This window comes from Melanaphis sacchari, unplaced genomic scaffold (genome assembly GCF_002803265.2).
Source record: "Melanaphis sacchari strain LSU unplaced genomic scaffold, SCAv2.0 Contig79_pilon_pilon, whole genome shotgun sequence".
Taxonomy (NCBI): Eukaryota; Metazoa; Arthropoda; class Insecta; order Hemiptera; family Aphididae; genus Melanaphis; species Melanaphis sacchari.
The window spans coordinates 257451-277960 of NW_020271559.1; the positions used below are offsets into that span (position 1 = coordinate 257451).

A 20510-nucleotide genomic window follows, 5' to 3' on the forward strand; every position below is an offset into this window, starting at 1 on the left:
ATAAAAATTGATTTCTTACATCAATATTGGAAAAAATCAACATAATTAAAATTAAAATCAATAAAATAAAATAAAAACAAACCATCACATATAATAATGTGTGGCCATGTGGGGAGGAGGTTCATTTCGGTAAATGGGTTTTTAAAATTAGTGATAAACCATCTGTAGTGGAATGCTTTGAAACATTGAGGAAAAATGACAATAAGATCAGATTCAGAAATAAATATCGGAAAGAATACATTTGAAGGATATTATAATAAACATAGTCACCGATGTAGGTATCTTACAATTTGTAGATGAAATGGAAAATGCCATAAAAACAAAACTGATTGATCATTAAAATTAAATTTAATCAAAAATAAGAATAATAATATAGTTATAATATTAAAATTAATATTTTACATGTCTAAAATACTAAAATGTAAGTATTATTTCATGTGTTAAGTACCTATATATTAATAAAAAATAAAATCTGTTAAAATCCACTACAATAGTAAAATATAATATTAAAAAATTATAATAAATTACACATTATTTTTTTATTAATTAGTTTGCAACACAACTAGCCTCTTCGTTCACAAAAAAATGCTCATACACAAATGTTTTCTATTATAATATTAAAGCAAATATAAAAAAAAAAAAGAAACAAATTACATTACACCTTTTGGGTTTTCAGTCTTGGTAGGAGTAGAGAAAGGATTTGGGCATACCGATTTGACCTATATCAGAGTACTTGTTAGAAAATAATACTATATAAATGGAATAACTTTTATTTGCGGGGAGAACGACTTGTGTTGAGCATTGGTAGATCTTCGTCTTGTGAGTCTTCTTCCAGTCGATTGTTTCCATTGCATTCTCCGTTCGATGCACTGTATGTTTCTTCTCTGGATGCTTTCATTTTCAATATTTGCAATCGTTTCATAAAACCATCAGCTTCACTTACAGTGGCACACTCAGGTTTACGCATTGGCATAGATGTGATTGGTTTTAGACTGTCATTATTTCCTACACAATAAGCATAGAGGAATATATAAGTGCTAAAAAAACAATGATTAAGCTAAAAAGAAAAAGTTCAATAATATTACCATTAGGTTCAACTAAACAGCTTTTTAAATTGTCTTCAATTGCTGACAGTTTACGGTGAATATAATCTTGAAAATATTTTGTAGTTTTAGAAATATGTGGTTCTATGTCTATATTTGGATGCTTTATTTTGAATCTATGCAACTGTTGTATGCCCTATTAAAAAAATACACAATATATTGTATTTAAAATAAAGTGTTCTAAGACTTGTACAAAAATATAACTCTGTCATACAGAATATACCACTAATTAATCATTAATTTCTGACATACTACATAATTGTTTTATTAACTCACTTCATCAGTGTTTTCATGTTGACTAATTAGTTGGAATATATCAGATAGTTCGTCATATGGAGTTCGATGTTTTCGTTTACTACTTTCAGGTCTAGGTTCACTGTTCAGATGCTATGAATATATTAAATTGACATTTAATAAATTACATGGTGAACGATGATCAAAGTAAATATTTATAATTAACAATTTTAATAGTTACCCTTAAAAGTTTATGTATGTAAACAACCATTTCTGAATCTTTTGGGAATTCTGGACTAGCTAAGCTTTCCAATACTTTATCACTACGTATTTTTACCATAGTGTGAAGAACAGTTTTACATGTTCTTAGTGGGGTGTCAGATGGTTGTTTTTTCCAATGCTTTGAATCAAACTCCTTGTTAATTTTAAAATAACAATTTATTAGAAAATGCAATATTAAAAAAAAAAGATAAATGTATATAGTTGAATTACCTTTAAGAATCTGTGTATATGTGCAAGGACCCGCTCGTAGCATAATTCATCACCCCATTCTTGAAAATCTTTAACTATTTTCCATATACATTTCATTACTAATTCTTTATAATGATTAGACGAGTTTTGAGGATATTTAACTGTGTCGTAGAGCATTGCCAACAAAGCACTGAAATTATTAAGCTTGTATTAGTCTAAAATAAATGTTGGAATAGAGAAAATGTTTACCATGTAACTGGTGTATGAGCAGATCGTTCCAAAACATTCATAATGAGACTGTTTACACATCGTCCAAAAAGTTGAGTATCTGTACTATTTTCTGGTCCCTTCATACTTAGTAGATACAACAGTTTTGAAAGCAAATCTCGAACAATTTGTTCATTCAGTATTAAGGTAAATTCTTGATATTTGTACAACTAAAATTATAAATTTATCAATGAACTGAAGATCATTTATGGATACACAATTTAAGAAAAAAGTGAAGTAAAAATTGTTGGGATGAAAATGAGAATTGAGTACTTAGCGAGTATTCTCACATATGGAGCATTTAAGAAATTGAATTATTTAGAGCTTATTGAATAGCATTTCACTTATTTTAGAATCTAATAATAATCAAAAATAAATAATACTTACATTCAAACATATATTAAATATATTCTTGTATCCAACAGTGACATCAATGTCATGAGATTCAGATAAAATATCAAATTGTTTAATAATTGCATAAAATAATGATAATACTTTTCCTCCTTCTAAAAACTTTGATCTCATCTGCAATAAATAAAATAGAAAACATATATAATACATATCACATAAATATTATGTTGTAATTAATTATATGAAATATATGATTTTATATGTTACATTCATAACATGAATGTGTATCATTTGCATTTGTTTCAACTTTTGTGCGATTATGACTGTCATATTCTTTATTTATCTATTTAATACATTAATATGAGAAGAATCCGAGTGTGTTTTGGCATATATGTCTAAGTTCTATAAATGTACTTTATCTATTGTATCACATGCACTATATCACAGAAAGAAATTTCAAAATATTTTATTTTGCAAAATCAGTTTGAATATGATTCCAGTGATTATATATCTGTTACATCCCCAAATAGCTCAACAGATTTCTATGAAATATAGACTTATGTCAAACACAACATTAAACTTCTAACTCTAAATGTGTTTACTTGTAAGTCCAATACATTTTATATTATTGTACATCACAAAGGTGTATTCTACTATAATGTACTGCAATCATTGGTCATATAATTCAAATCAATGCTAGTTTCTATACATTCCTAACATATTATCAGTGTCTTTACAGAATTGTAATTAAAAATCTTTATTAATCCACCATAAGTATCAAATACCTGCTAGTAAAATTCTTGCTGCCTTGGTCAAAAGATAACTCTAATACAAGTTTTTAGTGTCAATAAAACAATTGCACCAATTCTATTTTTTATAAATCGAAGATTTCAAGTTAATAATACAGATAATTATGAATATAATATCTCATTGTTGAGTCATTCACACGATCACATACAAAATTATTGCTAACACTATCCCAGATACATGAAATGTCACAAAAAACACTACTCAGAGAATTATACAAAAGATCACAATAACTCTACATAATATGAGCTCAGTAATCAATTATCATACAACTTTAAAGAATGTTCAGTACTCAAGTCAGTCTTTAAAGAATGCTGGACTAATACACCAACAAACACAACCTTAGTTTTAAAATAAAACATAAGAATATCATGCACTGTTATTATTATATTCTAAATTGTAATTCGTGTTATTATTTACATACATATATATAAATACTGGAATTGTAGTTAGTTCAACACCAGTAACTAATAAAATAAAATAAAAAAATATAAAATATATAGTATTTAAAATAGTCTTACATCAGGTCTCAAAAGCATTTTGTCGAGACTTGTTAGAGCAGTTTTTGAAATTTCTATATTTTGGGATGTAACTTGATTTATTAACTGCTGAATAGGATCAGGTGTAGGTGCTGGTGGTGTTTTAGGACTTTTTGTAATAGTTGCAGTACTGTATGGACTCACATTTACACATGGTTTAGATGATGATATATTATCAGGTAATGATCTAAAAACAAGAAAATATTTAAGTTCATGTAAGTATATTTAATAATATATAAACAGTTACATACTGAGTATGATCTTGAATTATTTTTTTGAATTTCACTTCATCTTGATCTGTATTCCAGTTATATGACTTTAATTTTAACTCTGGTTTTGAAATTTCTTCTGCCTCCAATTCTTTAATAAACTTTTCATCGAGACCATAACGTGTCACTTGAGGTTCATCATAGACTTCACTAACAGGTCGTCTAATAAAAATACAAATAATAATATAAAATATATTATAAGTATTTCTGTAAATGTTTAAACTACTAAGAAGTTTTAATTACTGCATCTATTCGACTCCAGTATGAACATAATATATACTATTTATAAGTCCTAGATATATTGAGATCATGCATAAACAATTCATATTATAATATTTTAATTACCTTAATCCCATTCGTAATGCAGACGAATGCTCTATGGTAGTAGGAATGCTTCCTGTTCTATATGATAGAGTACTTGTAGATCTAGAAGGTGAATCATTTGAATATCTTTGAGGACTAGATGTATGGTTAGATTCTTGTGAAACATTAAATGTAGTATTGTGTTCTTCTTCTTCGTCAGAATTATATTCATCGTCAACAATATTCTCAGTGACAGGAACTCGTTGAACGGGAGGTACAACCATTTTGATAGTTGGCTGAACAGTAGCAACTGGCACAGTTCGATTTTTCGATGCTCTTTTTAATCTTTCTCTCAGAAGACCCATATCTTTTTCAGATATCTATATAAAAAGTAAAAATGTTTTATAATTATTTTGTAATTACAATTACACAAAAAAAATCAAATTATAACCAATTAGGAATATAGCTGCAGAAAATTTAAAACACATGATACATTTTTATTCTTACTACTTCAATCTTAAAATTGAATTGGTTATGATTAATTAATTATCAAATTAGTATCACACGATTAATATTATTTTAGAATGACAAATTGCTAGATACATATTTAATACTTATATCATACTATTTTACATGATAAGTCTATTCTTACATTGCCAACAAATTTAAAAAGTGCTTCTCCATGTAAAAAGAATGCAGCAACAAAGCAATTTAGTGCAGCTGTTCGGACGGAATTATCTCTATCTCCAATACTTTTTGCGATTTCTTTACAAGCTGCTGCAACATTAGGTTGGCAAATTGAAGTGCCATAATCTTCTATCATGGTCGCCAAATGTTCTAAACACTCTAAAAATACAGAAAATATTATGATATGTATAATAATACTTTTTAATAAATCATAATGCTGATTAAATAACATTACCTGAACGCTGTCTAGAATTTTTTGATTTAACACCATCCATAATGTACTGAAACATTTTTGTATTTGGGAATATGAATGCAATTTGTTTTAATATGGCACGGACATTGCTTCTCACTGTATCTTTCGGATCACCCAACTAAATATGTGAAAATAAACAAAATTGTTATTTAAATCTAAATACTATCAAAATTAATACATTAAATACATTTATGTATTAATGTATTATTTAATTTTTTTAATACATTACATTTTTTTTTTTATAGATTTTATACATTTAATATTTATTTTTACTTATACTCACTTTTGTTACTAAATATGGCACAAAACTTGATGCTTCAGTATCATGAAGAGTGTATTTTTGAGCCATTAAGATGTCGAATATGTGTTGTAAATAGTCAAGGCCTTTTAAAAGTACTGATGGATTAGTATCAAAAAATCTTAAGGTCATCCATTTCAATATTAGATCAAGATTACTAATTAATGCTCCATTGCTATCATCTGCTGTATTCAAATCCTAATTGAAAATTGGAAAAGAATTAGTATATTTAAGAATATATCAGATAGTCATTTTTGTAATACCTCTGAAAGAGTTTCAATTGCTTTAAGATGATATCTAAAATCTGAATGAAACATGTTTGTAATCAACACCTTGTTAATACCAGCAGTTAACATTTGTTCTCGAAGTTGTTCAACAAATTCTTCTCGAGGAGTAGTAAAATTCCATTTTAATGACTAAACATACCAATATTTTGAAACTATTATTTTTCACTAATAATTAATAATTTAGGTACCTAAACAATTCGATATATAATTATAATAAATGTTTTATTTTTAAACATTCATTGTTTTGACATACATGGTTTTACAACAAAAGCTTTATACTAAGTTAAGCATTGTCTTAAACCCAATGAGAAATTAATTTTAAAACTGCAATAAAAAATAAAAATTAGAATTGTATCAAACTTCAATATTTTGAAAACATTAACTTTTAATACAATTTATTGATTTAGAATATTTAGATAATACAAATATAAGTATAATCGAAAAATTTAGTCCTAATAAATACATAAATAATTTTACTTTTAATTTGTGTTCATCAATATCACGCTGATGCTTTAAGTTATTTTTTTGGAACAATGGGCCATTATCTACTTCTTCTTTCTTTTTTCCAGTAGCTGTACTTACTCGGGGAATTACATTTTCCTTAAAAAAAGAATACATAAATAATAAGTTAACTAATATTTTTAAGTCAATTTAAACCAACTTTGTTAGCTTTAGCAGCAGCTTTAGGAGGAGGTATCTTTGATCCTCCTGATTTAACTGAAGAGCCAGCAGGAATACCAGATTTTACAACCTTAGGTTTTTCAATTGGTACAACAGGTAAATTTGGTCTTTCTTTGTCCAATTTTTCTCTACAAAACTTGACAGACATGGGCTACAAAATGAACAATTTAATAAAATATTCAGATAACTGTTAATATTTTTAAATAATAAAATTATACCTTTAATTTTTCACATGCTCCATACATAGAAGCATAACCTAAGTGCATCATAAATCCAAGTACAGCCTTTTCAGAAGCACTGCGGACACTTGCATTTCTATCTTCAAGACTTGTGTAAAGAACCAAAAGCAAACATTTCAGCTCGTCAGCTGGAATAGACTTAGAAGGGACTAAAAAAATAAAAAAATAAATTGAAAATTGTTCAATTATATTAGTAACTAAAATCATACTGAGTGGTAATTTTTCTGCAAGCCAAGTCCATAATTCTGAACGTAATGTTACTGAATTATTTTTTAACGCGTCCAAAAGTATATCACCTCCAAAAAATTCACGATAACCACATACATCTGCCCATGTATTCATACATTGACGAGCACTTTGACATTTAAAAGTCTAAAATAGTTTAAACATTCATTATTATTATATATTTATTCTGATAAGTGATTGGATGAGTAAAAAACATAATAATTAAATACCTTTGGATCACCCAATGCATTTAAAACACCAGGTAAATAACCTTTTATATAATTTTTAAAAGAAGATCCCATAGCTTTTGAAATTAATTCAACTAAGTTGATTGCATTTGAACCAAGACGAGCGTTTGAATCGCTTATCCTAAATGATAATTGCCAATAAATTAATTAATATAATTTATAATTATTTTTAAATATTTATAAGTAACTAGTAGTTTATACCTGTCTTGTAAAGCTTTTCTAGCTTCTCCTAATTCACTTGTAATAAATTTAGCTTCATTAACAATATTTTGTAGTTTAGTTAAAGCATCAGAACGAACCTAAATATATGTTTATAATTAATACAATTTATTTTATTTAGTTAAAATATCAATACTACTTACTTTCCAATCTTTATCTGAAAGTTCATTAATCAAAGCATCGGTTATTTGAGGAGATATATCAACTCTTGGTACAATGTCTCGTATGTTAACTTCATAGGCAGGTTTATCTTCATCACTTGCAGTTTCTATGGATTCAGTAGATCCATCCATATTTTTTCCACGAGTTGGTTTTGGTGGAGCTTCTCCTTGATGCTAATGAACAAAAAAAAAAAACTATAAGTATTATTATTCCTTATAGAACACGTAATTTTTTTTTTTTTAAGACATTCCTAGCTAGTTGCTATCCAAGTGTACTGATGAGTATGTGTAATTTTTCTTTTTCACTACTTAATATATAATAATCAAATTTACCTTTTCAAATTCTGCGTTTATTTGTTGCACTAAAGTTGGTTTCTCATTTTCAAAAAATAAACTTAATTGAGGTCCCATATAAAGATACATAACACCTAGAAGAGAGATAACAGCCAAACGAACTTGGGGGTTAGAAGCACTCACAGCTTTTTTGACATTTTGCATCACAGATTTAGGTTCAATGCTAAAATATAAATAAATAAATAAATAAATAATATATATATAAAGTTTTTAGTATTAAAAATTATATCATTTAAAAAAATTAAACATCAAACATAATAATATTATCATAAATATACATTGAAATTACATCATTTCACTACCAATTGTAAGATTCTAGTATTTGTTTTAACATGTCATGGTCAATATCAATTATCTATTACAATTCTACAAAATGATGGTAGATATCCCAACATTAAATTTAAAATAACAAATAATAAAAACTAAAAAAAAAAATATTATAAGCTCAACAGTTAAAAGTAAAATTATAATATGTATGTTGGTTATAATTTTATAAATATATTGATTAAAATAAATAAATATGATTACTTACTCCAATTCAGACCTGATAGCATGAAATTTAAGATAATATTTTTAATACATAAATAATTTTAGTATAAAATTTAATATAACTAAAGTAATTTATTTTATCAAGGTAAGATATGATTAAAATTGATAAAATTTACTTAGTTCATTAATTATTTACAATGGTAATATACTAATATACTTAATGAGTTAACATTTATTATATTCTAAATAATAATAAAAATAAAAATGTACTTACATAAATCCAAACTCTAAGATCGCACCTGAAAGCCAATTTAGGGCATCAATCTGAACTTTAGGGTTTTTCTGTACAGTAAATGCATATTCTAACACTGCATTACAAACCAGATCTAGTCTTGTTGATTCTGCGAAAGTAGTCAATACTTGACTAGCTAGATTGCCATTTTTATTATCACCCAATAGAGAAGAAACATCTTGAATACAGCAATTCATACCAGTACTATAAATATTTAATAATAAAAAGATAAATTAAAACCGAAAGTAAAAAAAAAAAAAAAAAACCAAATAAGTAATATTAATACCTAGTTATAGGAAACTTTTCAATGACTTTTTTCAAACACTCAAGTCTCAATTTTTGTATTTGTACATTATTATCTTTTATGCCAGGTTTCTTATTTAGTATTTTTATTAACACTTGGCTGCTAACTGTCAATGATTCCATTTGATCGATTATCTAAAATAAAAAATTTATAAAATATATAAATACTATTTTTTAAATAAATAGCACAAACCTGAGAAAATTCTTGAACATTAGACAAACGAGTTTTCCAATTGGCATCAACCATACCATTTAAAATTTCAGGAGAACAAAATGTCAAAGCCAGTTCTTCTAATTCATCTTCTCCAATTTCATTTTCTGTTTCAATCGGAGGAAGAGATTTTGAATGTACAGGTTTACGTCCTCCTGATAATGTAAATATAATACTAAATTTATTAAAATATTCTGAATTTTAAATTTAATAAATATATACCAGGAGCACTCATAGGTTTTTTAATCTTATTGTTGGTAACAGTTTTACTAGGAATATTAACAGCTGTGCGAGTTCTTCTAATAACAGTGTTTTTGTTAATTGTAACTGTTGCTTTTTTCTCTGTAACATTAGATGAAACAACAGCAGGTTTTGATTCTCTAACAATATTAGTTGGTTTAGCAGTTATAACAGCTTTTTCCGATGCTTCTTTTATCTAAAAAAAATAATCGCCATTAATAATAATAAAAAAATATATTTTTTCTACTTACTTTAGCAAGTTTTATAGCATCAACAGTAGTCAAAAATGGAAGAATATTTTTTTCTGATACAACCTTCCATGCAGTACCAAGAGCTTCAGCAGAATTATCTCGTACAGTTGGATCTATAAAATAAAAATAACTAGTTAATGAATAAACAAAAATTTTTTATTAATGTTCATAAATATACAGTTAAATAAACGTTTATGCTCTGTCTCATTTAAGAAAATAGATGACAAGTTTCTGCATACTGTTGTGATAATATAAATGGCCAAAGAAACTACAATTTAATCACCTGATATAAATTATTTATTATAATCTATAAAAATTAAAATTATTCTGTACATTATGTTGTTATAGAGATATATCAATGGATGTAATCAAATAAAATATTAAAATTTAACTAATATGAAGAATTATTTATTTTTATTAAATAGTTTTTATTTGATTAATATAATATTAAATTGTTTAGCACAAAACATTGATTTAACAAACTATCAAAAAACAAGAAATAAATTTGTTAATCAGAAAAATATGATAAGAAAATATTGTAAGTTATGGAACTTAAAAATAAGTAAAAAATTAATATATTAAAAATACTTATGGATTTAGTAAGAACGAATAAAATCAATTTAACTTATATGAATGATGTTGAAAATAAACTAAACATTGGCCAAGACATAAAAAAAAAAATATGTCAACTATAATAATTTATTAACAAATACAACAAACAAAAATATGAAATATGACTCAATAAAATACACGGGAAAAGTAATAAGTAAAATAATAATGCTGAATATGGATAATATTATGTATATGTGTATCTTGTATGTGCATAATAATATAATAGCATAGGGTATGTGACTTCAATAACCCATTTTCTCGTAATAGTGATATGGATTATTGATGTGTCACAGATAAGATCCTTAAAAACATTCCGTTGCATACTCAACCTCCACTTATAAACATATAAATATGTTTAAACACAGACTCTATTAAAGTATCAAAAACAGAAGAAATATGTAGTGTAGCAGTATAATTTTAACTTTGAAAATTATTTTATTACTATATTTTTTTTATTTTTTTTTTAACTAACTTGTACCCACTAATTATAGTATTTTAAATTTAAATGGGGAGGAGAGAAATCAATTAATTTCATACAAAAACTTGAAAAGATACATAGTAATTCAAATTATATAATAGAATGAAAATTGAACTAAGAGAAATGAGTTTATTATCTTTCTGTTAATTGATAAAAAAAACTGCTTCATGCCTTCAACCACATCATTAAATACATTACTGAATATTCTATATTTTAGGATATACCAAATAAATTTGACAAATTTTATCATACAAATGATGTTTATAAATTTATTGATAATTTAAAGAAAAAAAAATTTGTAAAAGTCTCAACTATTGGATACACTAAACAAGGAACTCCTTTAAAAATAATACACATAAAACCAGATAATAATCGAATAATTAGTGATATTATTTGGATTGATGGAGGTATATTTGTCTTTACACTTTTAAGTATTAAATAACTGTCTGAATATTTTAAATATTTTTTATTAGGTACTCATGCACGTGAATGGATAACCATTTCATCAATGGTATACATAATAAATGAATTGATACATAATAGAAAGTCTTTACCAACATACATGAAAAATATACATTTTGTCTTAATGCCAATTGTAAATCCTGATGGGTAGTATATTAGAGAATTTAAACATATTCAAATTATAGCTATTAGTTACTTTACCAAAAATTATTCAATATTTAGGTATACATATTCATATGAAAATGATAGGTTGTGGAGAAAAAATCGTGTTGAAACATCTAATAACAATTGTATAGGAATAGATTTGAACCGTAATTGGAATTATAATTGGTACAGCATGAACTCAGATAAAAACTATTGCTTAGAAAATTACCAAGGAACAGCTCCAAATTCAGAATTGGAAATAAAAGCAATCATTAAGTTTATTATGAAAAATTTAACTAAAATAAAGGTCAGTTTTATAAAAATTAAAGACCAATCCCTGCCTATGAACATGCATTACCTTTCCTTTATTTAATATAATACTAAGTAAAGTATTTGAAATAGAGTAATATTTGATACTAATATTTATTTAATGTAGTATAAATAATTAATTACATAGGTAAATAAACAATTACAAGAAAATCCTATTTTTTTTTTTTTTTTTTTTTGTTAATATAAAAAAATACTAACATAAAACTATAATACTATAGTTAACATAGTAAGAACTCATACCAAATTAAAAATAATTAGTACTTTAAAAATTCAGTGGCGTATTTACGGGGGGGGGGGGGAGGGTCCCCGGGTCCCGATCCCCCCAGAAAAAAATAATTAAAAAAATCATAAATAGCTTGCTACGTGGTATCTTGAAAAATAATATTAATTTATATTATGTGTTTTTAATGTTTGTATTACAATATTTTTAAAAATAACTTGGGTTTAACTATTAATTGACATTTATTTTCATAATAATAGTGACAAATATTTAGAAAACTTTATACATTACAGTAACACACAATAAAATACTATATAAATATAATATATTAAATAAAGTAAATACTTATAAAAACCTCTTGCTGAACAGGGATTTATAACATTCCATTCATATGGGCAAGCTATTGTATTTCCTTGGGCATACACTAAAGATCATTTAATAGAAGACTATGATAAACATCAAGACATAGCTAAATCCATGTCATTAAAAATATTTGAAAAAACTTCAAACACCTATACTATTGGTCCAGCAAGTAAAGTGCTATACGCAGCATCTGGTATAATCCAATTAATTTTAATAAATTATATATTTAATTAATACAAAAAAATATTTTACAGGAACATCAATGGATTGGATGAAAGGCGTAGCATATATAAGATACGTATTTACATTGGAATTAAGGGATACTGGTATCAATGGTTTTAATTTGCCTACTAGTGAAATAATACCATCTGGTCAAGAAGCGTTTTGTGCGGTTTCTGTACTAGCTAAAGTTGTGGAATCTGATTACCAATCAAAAGGTACATTATGTAGGTCTAAGCAACTATTGTTTAGTATAATGTTAACAATATTTTATTTTAATTAAATAATGAATTTTTGATCTACCAAATATTAATAATAATATAAAATAACTAACAAAGAAATCGTTAGCTTGGTCTGTCAGAAACATCAAAATGAATAAAAACTAGAGTGAGCACGCTAACACATGGAAACAAGTAAACCCATTATTAATTTTAGTTAGCAATAGACTTAAAAGAAGAATTATGTTAATATGTATAATTAATTTTGTTATTTAAAGAATATTATATTATATTAAATAATAAATATATGGAATAATTAGTTTTTTAAAGCTTAATTTAAAATATAATCAATTTAAATTGTAGTTTACGAAAAAAAAAAAAATTACCTGATTCATTTAATGTTTTTATTAATGCAGTAGTGAAAATTTTTAAATATTTTTTATTTAAAATTGACGGTGTACATTTTGAAAAACATCGAGTTAAAAATGAAACTGATTCAGCCTTTACTGATGGATTTTTATTGTCTATTGCAGTCAAAATATCTTCATGAATAGATTCAAGTGTCATCTAAAATAATTAAAAATTATTACATCTATAAAATTATAGCTGTTATAAAATTTAATTTACGCTTAAGTATATGGCATCCACAGCATCTCGAAGAGGCAATACAACATTTTGTTTTTTTTCTTTAAACTTTTCCAACAATGCTGGTATGCAAGCAGAAGCATAAGTTTCAAATCGTTTTTTTAAACCATTAGCTAACATAGCCATACACTTTGCAGCAATACCAACTATTATAACATTCGAATCCTTTGTAATAATCTATAAAAAAATAAAAAATAAGTATACATACATAAAAGTATATTAATTATATTATACTAATTTAATATTTAAGTTTTTAATTACAAAGTAAAATTATTACTAAAAATAAGAGAAATATAGACTTATTATAAATAAAGAAATAACAAGGACTATGATTTTAATGGAATGCATTTTTTTCTTATTTTAGATTATCTGCATAGGTCGAATCAAGTAACAGATACTTAAAATGAAATTTTGTAGTTTTTAGGTTTTTTTTTATTAATATGTAATGCATATTTACATATTTTTGAAGTTAGTGCTATAAAAATTATGTCCCTAATTTAAAATATTATCTTTGAGGATATTGTATTAGATTTAATGCAATGCTCACTATTTTAACAGGTATAAAATTAAATAGTTAAATGTAAAATTTAATATAATATTTATGTTATATTCTATATTTAGAATGAATAGTACAGCACAGTATTACCATATAATGTAGTTAACTAATAAAAATCATCACCAATAAATTACTTTCCTTAATTTAAAAAGATTTTAAATAAAAAAATAAAATAAAAGTATTATTTATTTCAGCATAAATTTTGTTTTTTTCAATTTTTTATAGTTTTTTCTAAAAAACTTAAATTCAATTCCTTTATAATGTTATGATTTCTTACTTTCTTTAAAGCTCTGACCAAATCTCCATATTCCCCACTTTCTAATTTAGGAGCTTTAGACAATATTCCTTCTAGCATATCTATGGCTTCTTTACGTTCTTGCCATTTTTTTGCTTCAAGCTTTTCATAAAAGTCTTTATTAAGTTGACTAAGTATGTTAACTGGATCAATATGTTCTTCTGGGTCATCAACAATTTCAGTGCCTTCTTCCAGTATTATATCTATTATTTAAATTTTTTTTTTAATTTAGCTTACTTGGAATTATTTATTTTTTAGCTTACCTCCATTAGCAGCAGCTACTTCTTCCATTTTAGCAGCTTGTTCTTGTTGAGAACGTAAGAATCGTGTCGGTCTTGGTTTATCACCACTTATTTTTTCAAATTCTACTTCCAACTCTTGAATCTAATTTAAAAATTTATTTTATTAAAATATTACAAGATAGAATTTGGGTATTTTTACTTGTAAAGGTTTTAGACTAGCTAAATTAGCTTTGACAGGTGTAGGCCCAATCCAAGAATAGATTTCTATGGCCAATAATTTTGCTTCATCTCTAACACTTTTGTCTCTATCTTCAAGAATTGATTGCAATTTTTTCAATAAAGGCTTAATATTTATAACTTTTGATCCGTATTCTCTACAATAAATAAAACATGACAGATTTAAAAAATTATAATATTAATTATCACTAATGATTTTATGTATATTGTTTTTAATAATTAGAATTAACATGTTTATAATTTAAGTTTTATGATTCAATCATTTTTTTTTTTTTTTTACTAGGATATACTTACTTTATTGCTTGAGTTGCAGCTTTAATACAAGTTGAAACTATTTTAGGAAATTTATGATCCATTCCTTTAACCAATTCTTCTATTACTATATCTTGTTTTTCAATTTCAATAAACATTAATGTTATTTGTATAGCAATATCCTTAGTTTTTGCTTTTGGTGCACCATAACATTTTGTTATCAAACCAGTCATGACATCACCCACCGTACTATAAAAAAAATTGATAAAAAACACAATACTATTTAAGTAAATTATAGTTAATTAAAATTTTTAGTTAACTAACCGTCCAGCTGTAGCAGAATTTTCCACAAAAACCAAAGTGGCTTCAAGACCTTTTTCTTGTGCGACCGCATTGCTGTCAATAACAAATTTCTTTATTATTCCTGTAAATTTGTTCCATTCAGGAGCTTTTTCATCTAATTGTCCAAATAATTTAATAGCTTCTTCATAACCACTTATTCTGGCTTTCCATAACTAAATAAAATAATTAAAATTTAGAATGCTTTTAAAATAATTGTAATAGGTATTATGTCAAAATGACCAAATATCTTTTTAATTTTATGGGTAGCAATAATTATATGTGATTTTGACTTAATAACTAGAAGTATTCAAACAAAAAAAAAATTTGCAAATGATATTATATAAATTAATACAAAAACACAAATAGTTACTTTGTGTACACATCGTTCTTCAATAGGCAACTTTGTATATGATGTATCTTCCTCAGCAGTCATTTTTCCATAAAGTTTATCAGAATAATATGAAGTTTAAACTCAATAGTTTATTTTTTGATTCATTAATGCGCTAAAAATGAAAATAAATTTAAATTTAAATTATGTAATTTATACTTAAACAAAATACTTATAGGTATATTGTACTTAAATGAAATCATGTTTTAATTATTGATTAAAAATTTTTTATTAACTTTTATTAGGAAATTTTGTTTTACATTTGAATTTAATTTATTTTTATTAACATTATTATCATTGAATGTTAAAACATTCAATGATAATAATGATTTCTTATATGAATAGTATACCTAATTGATGAAAATATTTAATAAACAAAAATTATATTTTGTATTATACTTTAGTGAAATATAAGTATAACTGTAAACAAACACAGCAAAAATTAATTAATAAGATTAATGCAAGTACATTGATAAAAACTTAAGCATTCTTTGAAATGTACAATGTAAAGATTCAACAGATAGAGTGAGAGGTTCTAAACAGGTTTGCTTATTTGGATATGACCAACCTACATAAATTGTCTTGTATGATAAATTTCTTTTTATGTAGGTTGATGGTTAACTAAAATTTCTTTATTATAAACATAACTATATAAATTTGTTGAAGTTTACACCCAAAACCATAAATTAGATACTTTTACATAAACTAAATTTAAATGAAATAGATAAAGTGTTGATGTATGGTAAAATTTAAAATATCTAAGTATATGTTGTAGCTAAAGTATTCTATAATAAACTATTATAATATTAGCTTTAATTTTAAAATTATAAAATTCAGTTTTTTAGTGATTTATTAATAGTATAAATAACTTACAAATTAACCTAACATTAAAAATCTTAAAAAAATAAATATTTAATAGGTATATTGCATACAAGAAATAAATGAACAAATGTAAACAATATTAACAATTATGTCAACACAATAATCTGTTGGTTTACTAAAATACAATAGAAGCAATTAAAATAAAATTGGTAATATTATGTAATTATAAGTAGGTATATTATGTAGATTTAGTATATTTAGATATTATTATTACTAGGCACAATATTTGTGCATAGAAAATAAATAAACTAAGTAACTCTTATATTAACTCTAGTTTATGTTTTGAGATTAAATTTGACTAGGAATGATAAAGGTATAACATCATAGTACATAATACACTACATATAATTTTAAAACGTACCTCAACTTATATCTTAACGTCAATTGTAGAGTTATTCAATGGTTTTCTCAAAATTGTCAATCAATTCAATTACACATAGTAGGTACCTCCTACGTCCAATTCAGTAAGAATATAGATATTTAACGTTAAGGATTTCAGTACGAATTACGAGGATATACTTGTATCAATTTAATATGTTTTATCAGTTGTTACAAGTGAACGGAGGGATATTAACGATTTTCTTTACTTGACGCATTAAAAAAAAAAACAAAACAAAAAGAATAACACATGTTTTATCACTGGGAGGTTGGAATACATGTATAATAGTTCTAGTCTCTTTGGAAAATTTTTGAATATAATGGATCTTGTTATCAATAACAACATTATTGATAACAATTATTTTAAAAATTTAAAATACTACTCTCTAATTCTATCTTCCACGCTAAGTCGCAAACTAAGTTTAATTCTAGACAAACGTACCATATGGGATCCCTACTTAAAAATTCAACGTCAAGTTCTCAAATCGAGATTTCACCTTCTTAGACCCTACTCAGATCTAAACACCTTTGAAAATTAAAAAGAACAATATACATGGCTCTTCTAAGACCCATATGTGATATTATGGTATTCAACTTGAGGGCTCAGCCAAACCATCAAATGGTAAAAAACTACAGGCATTCCAATCTATATGTCTTCGAATATTATCTGGTTCTTTCTGGTGGCCTGGTTTATCCACCAATGACTCACTTTATAAAGACACCTGCATTCCAACCTTAAATAATCTTGCTACGGCCACTTATAAAAAACACACAAGACATGCATTCACTTAAATCCTTTAATCACATATCTATCATCCAAACAAATTACAGTTAATCCACCTAGGTGCTAAAAAAGAACTGACGTAGGAAGTAAAGACCTACTTTTTCCTTTAAAACACTTTTTACGGGGTGATTTCCCCTCTTATCAATCAAACCTTATCCAATTTACTTATTGCATAAAATGTAAATACAAATTGCAAATCTAATTTTGAATCGATAAAAAAAAATTACTAATTAGAATATTCAGATACTTAATATCTGATTGTCTGATATATTTTCTACTGATAATCGATTAATATGAATTAATATGGTGTAATTTAATGATCCAAAGGCTAAAGATATATTGCTATAAAGGTCTTAATAAACTTTAATCTATGACAAGTTAATTTATTCTAGATAAATATAATATTGTGTAAAAGAAAATATACTTCATATTGAAAACTATAACATTATAAGAAATTAAGAAATGTATATAAATTATAAATTACTCCTATAAAACAACCTTCACCTCTGGTCACCCTCCAGAAATAAACACTGTAATTAGTGCAGATCTAATTCTTATAAACGATAATTTTATATATTATATGCAGGGTTCGTAAAAAAACAGTTTTTTTTTAAATAATATAAAACAAAGTTTTATTCATTTAAACCATTGTTTTTATTTTAAAAGTTTGTTATGTTTTAAACAATTTATAAAAAAATTCTTTTTTTAATTTATAACAACCATTTAAGTGTGATATATTGGTATGTTATAAAGTAATATCATTCTTATATTATCTACACCATGGTTGAATATATTATGATCTACAAACAAAATTTGACAGAAAAAATTAAGATCCAAGCTTCTGTTTTATTTTAAACACATGTTTAAAATACATTTCAACCCGGGTCATAAGTTTATATAACGAAGATGTCGGACTGTCGGAGACAACAGTCAACACATAAGGGTGTGACATCCCCTTAAAATAATTAAAATTAAATAATTAATATGAAATTTCATATCATGTGCATAAAATTAAAACGAGAAATTGATAAATTTTTGATTTTTTTTAATATGTTAGTGTTTTATATATTTTTGGTCATTAATCTTTAAAAATAACGGTAAAACATAGATTTAACTCTGTGGTATTTATTTTTTTTATTGTACCAATACCTATTTTATAAGAAAAAAGTATTGTAAAGATTGTTAATTTTTTAAAGGAACATGTGTATACCTATTATGTTAATTTTTAAAAAAAGTAGTGATAATTTTTATCAATTAATTTTTAAAAAGTAGTTATACCTCCATTAATATCACCTAAATATCCAATTATAATTCATATAATGTCTAATCTCTAAATGCATTATAGTCATTATACAGTATACGTGTAGGCGTATATCTTATTAATTCTCGAGTTAACAAAATTCGCGTAAATTAATAATGTCGTAATAAATAACAAAAACAAAATAATTGAAGTTTTTAGAAGACGAGAGTTGAGACTATTATAAAAGGAAGTGCGTAATAAAAATGTTATATAGATTAAACCTACATTTATGGTTTTTAGATTAAAAAAAATATATATTAAAGATTACCCATAGGCCACCAGCGTAACATACCATCTGTTATGTTTTGCTTCTACTTTTTCGTTCTTTAATAAAGACAACACCTTACACGTTACGTGAAGTGTCTTTCCACGAATTCATAAAAATTGTAACCTATTAGAGTATTAGACTGGAATTAAGCTACTGCAGATTTCTAAACGTACTGGCAACCAACAAATTTTGTTATAGATCTTATAAACTGTCATACCATGATATACACGGTACACCGTATTATGAACGTAATGTACATAACAGTAAGTACATATATGGTTAATGGTTATACGTAAGTGTATATAGATAAAACTAAAAAAAAAAAAAAAAATGTTTAATATATTAATATGCATAAACCTACAATATTATGTTATGTAACATTAGTGGCGTACTGGCGTGTTTTGAAATGTTTTCTTTGATGATGGGGTCTGGCCATCTGAGGGTTGATGATAAAGTGCTTTAATATTATTTTTTATGGACTTTTAAAAATATATATATAAAAAAATAAATACTTATTAATAACATATATTTAATTTGTTACATTTTCTTGAGTGAACTCAGCCGGCCTTATTTTTTTATACGTTCAGTGATAAACTAATAATACATTCCATTTTTTTTTTTATAGAAATACAAATTATTATTACCGTCTTTATAACTGTAATGAATAGCAATAATATGTGTTTTATAATTTTATTTATATATTCCTTGATTGGCTTGATTAATTATCTTTTGCGAATATCTAAGAATTAAGAAGACTTTTATATATATTCTAATGAGTATATTAATGTTAAATGTTAATACAAATGTGCATTATAAATATACTAATATTTATAAAACCATAAAGGTAATAGATAATGTAAATGTATATACGATTTTAATATTTATTCTACATTAATAAAATTATCATCACAACATATTATTATTTGAATCCACGACAAAACGTTTGTTATACATTATTTTCCATTTTGAAGGTCGTCTCTATACAAATGCATTTTGAACTGTAAGTAAGTCTATGTTAATATATCAGTCTTATACACGTAAAATGTATTTGATTGTCTCGTTTAGATCTAATTAAGGACCTTAAATGGTAGTCCAATAAGTGATAGACCATAT

At 25.1% G+C, this 20510-nt stretch overlaps 2 protein-coding genes across 3 annotated transcripts; one reads left to right on the plus strand and one right to left on the minus strand.

Annotated features, from left to right (window-relative positions):
- Nucleotides 1-479: 479 nt before the first annotated feature.
- LOC112601547 (protein mini spindles) lies at nucleotides 480-17216 on the minus strand. Of its 2 annotated transcripts, XM_025349235.1 has the most exons (37): nucleotides 17029-17216; nucleotides 15768-15900; nucleotides 15380-15570; nucleotides 15098-15304; nucleotides 14766-14940; nucleotides 14588-14708; nucleotides 14307-14527; nucleotides 13456-13650; nucleotides 13215-13395; nucleotides 9783-9895; nucleotides 9514-9727; nucleotides 9274-9446; nucleotides 9064-9215; nucleotides 8760-8981; nucleotides 8529-8540; nucleotides 7976-8159; nucleotides 7625-7816; nucleotides 7464-7561; nucleotides 7245-7383; nucleotides 6999-7161; nucleotides 6769-6938; nucleotides 6531-6701; nucleotides 6347-6469; nucleotides 5846-5998; nucleotides 5568-5780; nucleotides 5267-5402; nucleotides 4997-5190; nucleotides 4387-4724; nucleotides 4024-4203; nucleotides 3755-3959; nucleotides 2463-2600; nucleotides 2058-2245; nucleotides 1830-1998; nucleotides 1579-1752; nucleotides 1380-1490; nucleotides 1086-1239; nucleotides 480-1005 (listed from the first exon to the last, which is right to left on the minus strand). In XM_025349235.1, the coding sequence occupies exons 2-37, from the start codon at nucleotides 15828-15830 to the stop codon at nucleotides 770-772; spliced, it is 6069 nt and encodes a 2022-aa protein (XP_025205020.1). In that variant the 5' UTR covers nucleotides 15831-15900; nucleotides 17029-17216; the 3' UTR covers nucleotides 480-769. The 2 variants fall into 2 exon arrangements, with proteins under 2 accessions (XP_025205020.1, XP_025205021.1); XM_025349236.1 differs by lacking the exon at nucleotides 8529-8540.
- LOC112601548 (carboxypeptidase B-like) lies at nucleotides 11366-12893 on the plus strand. Its single transcript, XM_025349237.1, has 4 exons — nucleotides 11366-11481; nucleotides 11557-11785; nucleotides 12398-12584; nucleotides 12646-12893. The coding sequence occupies exons 1-4, from the start codon at nucleotides 11381-11383 to the stop codon at nucleotides 12891-12893; spliced, it is 765 nt and encodes a 254-aa protein (XP_025205022.1). The 5' UTR covers nucleotides 11366-11380.
- Nucleotides 17217-20510: the final 3294 nt, after the last annotated feature.